Source organism: Pholis gunnellus (assembly GCF_910591455.1).
Source record: "Pholis gunnellus genome assembly, chromosome: 8".
In the NCBI taxonomy this organism is placed as follows: Eukaryota; Metazoa; Chordata; class Actinopteri; order Perciformes; family Pholidae; genus Pholis; species Pholis gunnellus.
Genome location: NC_136534.1, coordinates 23744434 through 23755630, shown reverse-complemented (window position 1 = coordinate 23755630; position 11197 = coordinate 23744434). Strand labels below are relative to the sequence as shown.

The 11197-nt window shown below is 41.3% G+C and overlaps 1 protein-coding gene across 1 annotated transcript; it reads right to left on the bottom strand.

Moving 5' to 3' along the window:
• Nucleotides 1-164: 164 nt before the first annotated feature.
• Nucleotides 165-9078, bottom strand: LOC306699575 (ubiquitin-conjugating enzyme E2 E1). The gene is made up of 6 exons (XM_079164214.1): nucleotides 9013-9078; nucleotides 7484-7668; nucleotides 6661-6711; nucleotides 3383-3515; nucleotides 1060-1207; nucleotides 165-294 (listed from the first exon to the last, which is right to left on the bottom strand). The coding sequence occupies exons 2-6, from the start codon at nucleotides 7636-7638 to the stop codon at nucleotides 197-199; spliced, it is 585 nt and encodes a 194-aa protein (XP_079020340.1). The 5' UTR covers nucleotides 7639-7668; nucleotides 9013-9078; the 3' UTR covers nucleotides 165-196.
• Nucleotides 9079-11197: the final 2119 nt, after the last annotated feature.

Below are 11197 nucleotides of genomic sequence, written 5' to 3'. Positions count from 1 at the left end.
TAGAAGAAGAAAGGAGGCCGACGACACTTCCTTTCCATTGTGTTCCTTTATTACCATATTTGTGGAGATAACTTAATCAGGAAGCAAAAAATATACCAGACAATAAAGTACTAAAAATCTGAGATAGAAATACCCCCCCAACACAAACGCCCCCCCCCCCCCTCCCCGCCCCCTACCGCCACCGTCCTCTGTGGGTCTATGTGGCGTATCTCTTCGTCCACTGTTTGGCTGTTCGGTCATGCTCCGCTCTGTTAGTCGTGTACTGGGTGGCGATGCTTCCCACCAGAGGGTCGGCTGAACGGAGAAAACAAGTTTCAAGTTAAGTTTGTCTGCACGAGATTATATTAAAAAAACACACAGACAGAAGAGTTCAGACGCGTCATGTCTCATGACGTTTACATTTGGTTTTGATGGATTAACGTCTGAGACATCTGAAACATCTTATAGAGTAAAATCTGTCCGGTCACAATCTTCAGCAGCAGTTGGACGTCGTGTGTTATTGAATCTTCTGCGGTACAAAATTAACTTCTGTTTTTGGCCCCAAGCGGCGGGTAGAATGCCAACCCTCCCTCTCTGCTTTCACTCTCACGAGTAGTAGTCGTTGGATAGGATGTCCAGAGGACGCCGGGTTTCCTGTCAAGGTGGCAGCACCGACGACATTTACACACACACACACACGAGTGTCAGGTTCCTGTTGTTTTGTGAAAACCATGGAAAAAGCTGTTCAGGCCGCATTTAATGAGCTTGAAAAGTGATTTTAAATCACATTCTGAGAAGGCTCCTCAGCCTGAACGGGATGATTCACTTTCCCTCACTCCCGTCTCTCCAAGCGGACACATTAGAGAGAAGTAGAGCGGAAAACGTGAGATGTGAACAATGCCAGCGAGACAAAAAGCTTCCCTTCAGTGCACGGCTGCCACTATGAAACTGTTATTTAAGCTGCGTGTTGCCGCGTGCTGAACATTTACAATATAACTGAGCTTGTGAAGTCCCCCCTCAGGACACTTCAGTGTGATCTCTAACTACCTGAGCCTTCACGGACTCGCTGCAGAGCCTCACCTGGGTTACAGTCTGTGAGCAGGGAGCAGATGGACAGCAGCACCTTGGAGATGGTGAGCGCGGGGCTCCAGTTGTCCTTCAGGATGTCCAGACAGATCACGCCCTGACTGTTGATGTTGCAGTGATAGATCCTCGTACGGAAGGTTACCTGAGGACGCACAAACGGGATGCAGTTAACAGTCGGGGTGAGAAAACATCTCAGAAGAATGTATTTACGAAAGTATACAATAACGGGGTTTAATTGACAGTTTCCAGAACAAAAGTGTCTCGTCGTCCAATCACCAAAAAATACCATTCTTGCAGAAATCTCAAAATGTAAAAAAAAAAATGTTGATACCAAGTCAGTGCATGGATTTATCCTCAAGGTCTTTTATCAATTCTTGAGCGGTCAAAAACGGTTAAATTTAGCACCAAATCAAATGGTATTAACTCAAAATAGTTAGTTAATACTGAGAACCTAAATGTTATCACATACTTACATTATAATATTATAATGTTCTAAGTCTAAACTGTCATTTGAATAGGCACCTGAACTACAGAAAACTCTGAACGTAGTCCTTCAATATGAAACCTGCAGTCAGGGCTTCACATAACATTCATCTTCATCTGCAGCGCATGAAAGCCCTCTGGTGGCTGAACGGAGGTACTGTTAACAGGAAACACCTGCTTTCACTAAAATATTACAGAGAACTTCTCATTGAGTCATTTACTGTAAATGTTCTGATGAATCACTGAAGACAACGTTGTTTTAGCCTGTTGGTGTAGCGCTGCAGTACATGTAGCAGCTTTGATTCTCAGACAGAATCTGTATTTATGAGTCGCTTTAAATCTTAGTTCAGCTTTCTGACTTCAAACGGGTTATTTCCTGCTGATGTTTACACAGCAAACAAAACCACACACACACACACACACACACACACACACACACACACACACACACACACACACACACACACACACACACACACACACACACACACACACACACACACACACACACACACACACACACACACACACACACAACAATACAGAGCTGAGAAACATATTTTAATAACATAGTTTGCTTTAGTTTCAAACAAACAGCAGAGCGTGCTGCTTTGTTTTTGAATATCTCCATAACATGTTTTTAACTCTCCTGTTTGTTGTATTGTTTTTTGGGCTAATATCACTATTTGTGATATGTTTTATATTTGTTGTATCCCACAGGAAATGAGCCGTGGTAACACAAACTAAACCGTTTTGTTTACCATTGAGATTGGTATTTTTGTCATAATTTGTTATCATAACGACCATATTTGTTGCTTAATTGGTCCAAATAAACCTGTGGGGACGAAGAAATGAACCACTATCCCTCTACTCACTGCACGTCTACGGAGGAGTAAAGTGCACAGACTAACCAGCACTGAGCTAGAAAAGAAAACAAAGCTCTTATCATTAAACTTCAAAAAGAAATCAGAATGTAAATGTGTGTTTAAACTACAGAGAGCAGGTTTTCCATAGAATGCTTCAGGATGAGCTGTGCCTCAAGTAGAAGACAGTAAGCACTTTGTTTATGCTCCAACACGCCAGACAAAAGCTAAATCGATAGCCAACACTTAGTGCAGGAGGCTGAATGCAGCTAAAAACAGCTTGGTTTTATTTCTATATTTCTCCTGTTGTTATTCCTCTGTACTATGGAGCTCCACTGTGGTTTAAAACAGTATTAAAAACACGTCATTGAGCTACACTGTGGAACTGGGCGACATGTTTCTTTATTACCATGAAACAAAAACAAAGTTCATCTTTGAGGATAAATCTGGGGCTTAAAATACTCCACAAAAGAATCACTACACTTAACTCCTGTTAAAGTAACGGCCAACAACAGCAGCTTAAGGACATTGTTTTGTATACATATAATAATTAAAGTATGTACATTTAATCTTCATTAGGAACCAACGGGGTAGAGGCTGAGCGCCACAGACATGCTGGTGAAGTCAGAGTCTTTTAAAGCTAAACCTGAATGCTAAATATTAAAAAAAAACATCTGTGACTTCAGAGTCATATGGAGTATAACGAGTCACATGGAGTATAACGAGTCACATGGAGTATAACGAGTCATATAGAGTATAACGAGTCAGGAAGTCAGTCAGCTTTGTGTAGTTTACTGATGTCAGGTTAAAGGATTTCTTTGTAATATAGTTTACATTTTCTTTTGAATACGACTCTCAACATGTGAAGTGCAGCTGTAAAAAGCAGATTTTATATCAATTTGTCTCGTTTTACTACATTCATCTTCGTTCACAGTCTGCATGAGTGTACCAGACACGTAGGACTAACGTACCTTGGGGGGTTTGAAGGGGTAGTCGGGGGTGAAGGCGATGTCCAGGAAGAAGACGCCCCCCTCGTACACGGAGCCCGGGGGTCCCAGGATGGTGGACCTCCACTCATAGATGTTGTCTCCTTTGGGGCCGGCGCTGCAGGAAGAAACAAAAACAACACTTTCACTTACAAAACTAAAAACATTACAAAATAAATCTCTCAGTAAACACAGCATGATAATAAATAAATAAAGTCAGAGGAAGACCGTCAATAAATCACTATATAGATTCAATGCTTATTATACGGCTAACTGGCTCTACATCAGTGGAGTAATCCCTGCAGTGTGTACTACAGTATGAAAGTCACATACTCATTCATGTACATACTCATTCATGTACTGTGTGTACAACCTGCACAGCTAAAGCTCACTGGCAGCAGTGGAGTGCGTGGGCGTTGTATTTTCTGTCTCTATACAGACTGTAAAGGACACTTTTCATTCAGGAGCTGCTGCATGTGGCATTAAAGTGGCAAATTCAACCCAAATCTGTGAAAATGACTTTCACAGATTAGCGATCACAAAGATGGTACTTTCTCCCCCTTCAAAAAGTTTCCTTTCCCCCCCGTGCGTCACTCAGAAGACGCCTCAGTTCAATGCAAATCCCCGGTGACGCGTCGATGCCTCATGATCTGTAATCTGTATTGATTTCTGCTCAAAGCAGTCGTGGCTTTTATCCCTCTTATATGCAGAACATGTGGTCTGGAACCCCTCGGGGTCACGAGTACAAGACACAGTGGTATCGATCCAAAACTGCAGGGGGGGGGGGGGGGGGGGTTTCAGTGCCAACTACGACAGAGAAAATAGATCCAGGCAGCACAGTTTGGACTAATGATAAAAGATATAACTGTTAATGTGACAAATGAAGACTTTCACCACATGAAAGTCTTCAGAGTGGTTGATTTTAATGATGTGAACACATTCCCTCCAACACACTCAGCCTCAAAACACCCGTTGTCTCATCTGCATTTAATGATAATCCATTAAGAGATGCAGGAGTTGGATACAGGAGCAATTCATTTTGATATCACATAAGATATATGTTGGTTTAACGACATCTGACACGGTTTTAAAAAAAAAGCCTTTTCACATAAATCAAAAGACTTTCAACAGTCAAACAGCTTGAGCTTCAAGAGTTTTCCAGAGCGGCAGCAGCAAAACTCATTATAATACAACCTCAGATAAAAAGTCCCTTAAAGGGACAGTAACCCAGAGGAAGGGTTTTCATTTAACGAGATGGATTCATTCAATGTGGAGCCGAAATGAGCGGCGGTTTGACCGATCACTCTTTTCCTGACTGTGTGCCGTTTCCTCTGTTTTATATCATTGAAAACTGGATAACTTTGTGTTTTGGACTGCTGGCTAGAAGAACAAACAGAGATTTGAGAATGTGACTTTATGTTCTGGGAGATAATGAGACTGTTGATTTAAATCTGTACAATAAACGAGCTCTAACTTCATGATACGAGCCAGAAAGAAATAAAGAATTAATGACTTCCTTAAATTGATATCACCAACATGCAGATGTGCTACCGTCTCCTCCAGTAACAAGTTAAGCTCGAGTGCGTTTCCACATTATGAACATTTAAGTTGTCACATAACACAAGGTCCTCTTTTAAACACATGTAAATGAAAGTGTGCTGGCCTTCTGTCACACTTCACTGTTGTAATTAATTATGAATTTACTTTTAGAATGCTAAAACGTGCGATGGCTGGAGTCCTTCAGTGTGAACCTCCAGCTGCAGTCATCCGTCCGTAAGCCACAATTTAAGCCGTTAATTTAACTAAGAACATCATCGCGCTGTCGTCACGATACACACAGAGAACATATTTAAGATGGAAAAGCTTTCAACACTTACTAGCATACACGTAAACGTTTCTATTGTTTCCCGTCTTGCAAGAACTGGACGCAAATTTTGTGATTTATCAAGTTTTTAATAAATACGTCCTCTCTCAGATTGCTGCAATTGTCCATTACTCAAACGCACATTTAAGAAACGTGTGTGTTATGTGGTAAAGTTAAACATTTACACATGTCGTGTGCTTCCCTGCAGCGAACAGACTTTCAAATGAAGGCCGGCTGCCTCTAATGTGGCCGGTAAAGAGAATCAAATCTCCAGCTACACTTTACTACATTACTGTTTTATACGTGAGGAGAAGTCTGAAGTCTCCAGACGGGGTTCGTTTACGGGACGGTCTGTGGCCTGAGGACTCTACTGAGCCACGATGGAAGAGATGCCTCTGTCCTTTCTCAGAGAGGTCAGAGGTCAGGCTCTCTGGAGCACGGAGGGCTTCGGTGGTTTGATGGCGGGAGGAGGACGGCTGCGACGGCAGCTTGAAACCAGAGCGTCTGGTTTTAAAGGATAATCTTTCAAATCACAACACTGAAGTAAACCGAGCCGCTGAAGTGTCACATCCACGTCCTCATGCTGATATGATATCAATTTAGAGCTGAAACTAGACTGAATTTGCCTTTAAAATGACAGAAAATAAAGAAAAATGTTCATCACAATCTTTAAAAACACAAGGTGACGTATGAAAATTGCTGTGAAAAAAACAACAGATTATATTCTAAGGCCCTAGTTTGAGGTTCGCAAATATGAAAATGTTCCCAGGCCTAAAACTAGATTTGGTTAAACCGAGTTGATTTTATGCAAACTGACATTTGTCATTATGACACCTTCTGTCAAATTAAAGAGTAGCAGACTAACTCCCTCTTATATTACATTAGTAAAGAGCGATGACGGTGTGATTAACACACCGGAGCAGCTGCTGGGTAAACAGTGACCTCTAGTGGTAGAATTTGGTATATTAGTTCGGTGTGTGCGGCTAATATCAAACCGGTTTGGAAACGTTCCAACCGGCCCAGTTAGATCAGCCTCTAACCAGTATCAGCTGAGCTCTACTACCAGATTAGTTCTTAAAGAATTAAAAAGGAAATACTGCTGTTTTTAAACACCTGCCAGTATATGAGCACAAGTACTCAATATACCTCATACTGTCCTCACTGAACAGATGAGGAATCAGTGGTGGATCCACATTCACTGCTGGTGTCAAATTGTAATAACATGATTACACACAGTTGACAATGTGTAGTTACAGCCAGTCATTAAGAACAAAACACTGTGAGTCACACAAGTACTTTGTGTCTGAGTTGAGGTATTACGACAAGAGGTTTCAGATAGTGGGATCTGTGTGTTCACAACGAGTACGACACCGGACACACAACAGAGAATGAAACACACCTGCAGTTCGGCGGAGGGTCCAGAGTAATGTCAGCCAGCTCTTTCTGAATCCTGCACACAAGAAATAAGAATATAAAGTATCAGTCGCTGGTCAAACATCACTTATTCTTCAACCACGAGACAAACTAAAGAGTGAAACTTATCCTCCATCTTTGATCTTCAGAGCGTCATCGGGAAATGTACTTTTTAAACCTGATTTATTGTATCAGTTTGTGAGTGAGTCATGTTTATTATTAGTTTGTTAACGACGTGAACTATAATCAGACTCTTGGAACCTTTTACATTACATCTCAAATAAAGAACACACAAAAAGTAACACAATTTACTCAAGATAAGTATCGGATTACATTTTTAAAATAACCCTTCCGAACCTGGCTGTAATATAAAGTGTGAGAGGGTTTTGTTTGTTTCTTCTGAGGAGAAAAAGGAAGTTTTTTTAATCTTGTGACTGTGGACATTAGTGGTCAGTGGAAGCTACTGTCTGGGGAGGAATAAGCATGTGTTCCTCTTCTTATACGACAGCTGAACAGTGATGGAGGTACTAGAAAACGCTGCTTGTTCTTCTGAAATGTACTGCTATCTCAATATGGTGTCACATTTGCGAGACTCATCTAAATGCAATTATAGTTGTTGGTATTAGTGTTTGAAGTGGCATTAAAATATTAGGAGGAAACAACTTACTGATATATATATATATATATATATATATATATATATATATATATATATATATAGAGAGAGAGAGAGAGAGAGAGAGAGAGAGAGAGAGAGAGAGAGAATATAACTGATTCATTTCTATACAATCAGGGTTTTATATTTGTACCTTTTGGCGCTGGTGGAAAGCAGCTTGGAGGTCTTGCTCATGCTGGCTTTGCTCTCCCGTTTCTTTTTGCAAAGTACGTCCCTCTGTCTGGTTTGGCTGGAGGAAGGTGGCGATGAAGACGAGCTGGTGCTGGCACGGGAATCCTCATCCGACATACCGGTTTGGATTTGGAGATGAGCCGGAACCTGAGGGAGCAGGGGGGGGACGGGGACGACAACAACAACAAAGTAAGGTAATAAGTTTACAATCAGGTGGATCCGTTTCAGAATGATTTCCAACCAAAGCAGACGCTGATATGTCCGCTCATAGGTTTCATAACACACAAACTACTTTCACTGCTTATAAACATTCATCGGTATGTTTATCTGATGGTTTATCTGTTACAGCAGCGAGTACAAATACACACGTCTCTGTACTTTGGTATTTAAACTACCCTGTTCTGGTGATAACACACTCAGATTTAAGTGTTTTCATGAGGATGATTATTAGTAACTGTGTCAACATTAAATGTGTATTTTTTACCAACGGTTTATGGTCATTTGCTTGTTATATAGCAGATTATAGAGAAGAAATACTGACAAACTTCTCTGTACTTTAACTTCTCTATTCTTATGACTGTTTTAATGGAGATGATTATGACGTATTTAACGTGATGATTTATGTATCAACTGGTAAATTATAATCATCTGTTCAACTGGTAGTGGGAAGGGGGGGGGGGGGGGCAGAAAAAGCTGTTAGCTCGTGCGCTTGTTTTTCACAACGTATTTAACGTTAGCCAACGTTCCCGTGACGGTGAACGTGACTGCCGTTAGCCGTTAACTAACGTTAACTAACTGTCGTTAGCCGTTAACTAACGTTAGCTATAGCGAAGTGCACAGTTCGCACGCGCACGCATTCAAATTAACCCTTTCACACCCGTCAACTCACTATAGTCATTCAATTCACATTAATGTAGACGTAGACGTTGACGGTGACCCCCCCACCCCAACCCATAAACGCAGCTCGTGCTACCTGCAAACGGTGACCCCACCACCAGCCCCTTAACTCCAACTGGCAACGCACGCGCAGGCCCTACGACTTCTGGGGGATGAGACTACTTCTTGGAACGGCGTGTGGGAGAGCTGCTTGCTAGGCATCCCCTTAACAAGTGAACCGACAACCGGGTAACCGTGGTACGAAATGTACACGTCAGTTGTCTTGGTTATTCAACATAACGTGAATAACGTATTTGTATTAAAACAGAGCGTACAAATGCGTGGTTTCAAGGCCAAATGTGAAACAACGAAAACATTAAAAACGCTTCAGACAGCAAGCCAGGAACAACTCCGTTCCAGCACATAGCCGGAGCCCGTTTTCCATGCAACCAACTATTAACCCCACGACCGTGTTGTTTATTTCTTTTAAGCCGAGAAATTGAGCTTCGACTTCACAAATAAGCACACGAAGGCGGTGGACCGCTTCGTGTGCTTTGACCACTCGGTAAAATATCGGTGATAAATGATCTATTTCGCTCGCTAATAAAAACTTACCCCGTCTATTGTGTCTGGAGCTCCGCCACAGTCTAGGCTGGTGCCTGTCGCCCTCTGCGGAACGGAAGTAGCCTACCGCGGCTACAGCGAGCTGTACGGCCCCGGTCCTCCTCTGGAAACCTATATTACATACATAAGAGTTTTATACACCTATTTACATTTATTGTAATTCTTTTAATGTTATCTTTAGAATCCAACATCTTGATACGGCACGTGATGGTCGAACTTATGAACTTTGTGTTTCATGAACTTCAATATTTAATTTGAGGATTTATGCCACCTGATATTACATTCAAACAATCAATATGTATTAAATAAATTACTACATTTTACAGACAACAGCTCTACATTTCAGACGAGCATTCCAATTAATGTGGTGATAATTAAATCAAGCCACAAATTCAATGCCAGTTTCATGATTTAAAGACAATCTGGAAAGTGTGATGTGTTGTTTACTATATTCAAAAGGGTTTAATCTAATAGAACTTCTGCAATGACTAAGTTGCTGCATCGCTGGCCACAGAAACTGAAAAACCACAGATACGGACCACGTCTGACTCATGAGTAACACGGTGTAACAGGGCCTGTGAGTTGAAATTATTCATTGCATGCTGCAGCCTAAGAGCACATTTTCACCGTTTCAAGAGGATAATGTGGCTTGTACGTATTTCTGCACTGAAGGGCATCGATTCTCTGCACTTTCTGCGTCTGTTGTGTGCAACCAGCATTTCAAAAACTCCTATTTTAACTGCATCTGGTGCAATTACTGATAAATTACCTCGTAAGAGATTTGTTAGGTGTAAGCGGGGCCTCACAGAAGTTAAATGAGCCACGAAAGAACACGATGCACCTGTTACCTGCTGGTGGAAGTGTGGGTTTAAAAGGTGAACACAGTGATCTCGGATGCTGTGTCAATATTGTGACAGTAGCATGTGCTCATCTTTAACCCCATTTAAGTCCTGAATCACACGCATCCCATTCAGTTTGTTTGAATTTAAAGTAAGAAGAATCCTTTTTACACCTCCTCTGTCTTCATTGAGGCTGTGCAATGCTGAGTGAAACCTAAGATGCACGGTTCACGGTGGAGTTAAATTTGAGGATATTATCCTGCACAAAGGCCAGACTCCTCAAGGAGCCATGGAAGAACAATTTAAGATCCAGCAAACACTAATTAATTAACACAAGCCTGATCCTTTACTTAAGCCTTTGGCAAATTTATATCTGGTATTAGTTCAGCACCCATTAATGCAGGCATGGAGGCTTTAGCCAGTTTGACTTTCTTGCAGACTAACGACCATCTTATTATTCAAGCCAACTACCGGCCAATCAGAACCTTCACCAAAATCTGAAGTATGTTTTTTTTGTAAGGCTATTTGCATCAGTATCTGGACCATCAAATCTGTATAAACAGACCAAGAGCTGACTTGGTCCTTTGCTTAAAAGCTTTTGTATGATTAATTTCTAAAGTCAAAACATGTTGTGGGCGAGGATTTGAGTCCGAGTGGTCCGTCCCTTCTGTTTTTAATACTTTTACTATAACTTTCCCAAAGATCAATGGTGAAATGTAAAAATTATGAGAGCCACTGTTCTTAGGCTATTGTGACGTGTTTTATTCAAAACTAAACTGAAACAAAGTGGAGAACCAGGAGAGAACAAAACATGGGCTTAAAAAGTTATATATGGTTCTTCAGCTTTAGTTGGAAGAAGATAACCTCTCAAGAACAATACAGAAGATTTAAATGGTTCTATGGTTCTCCAGCTTAGTTTAGTTGGAAGAAGAGAACCTCAAGAACAATACAGAAGCATGAAATGGTTCTCCAGCTTAGTTTAGTTGAAAGAAGAGAACCTCTAAAGAACAATACAGAAGCATGAAATGGTTCTCCAGCTTAGTTTAGTTGAAAGAAGAGAACCTCTAAAGAACCGAACAAGGAATTAACATGTTCTATGTGTGGCAGCATTGCTATATAGAACCACAGAGGAACCGACATGTATTTGTGTTAAAGACAAGATGATGAATCGAACCAGGAGAAGCCCGTTTGATATTCTGCTTGAGAACAGTGAAGGCTCTGTGCGAGCAGAGTCTGAGATGGTGGAGGAGGAAGCAGCAGGAGACCCCGAGCTCAACATATTTAAGAACATGTTCTCCTCATCGGTTCAGTCCAGGCTGTCCTCGGTCTGTTTTAGT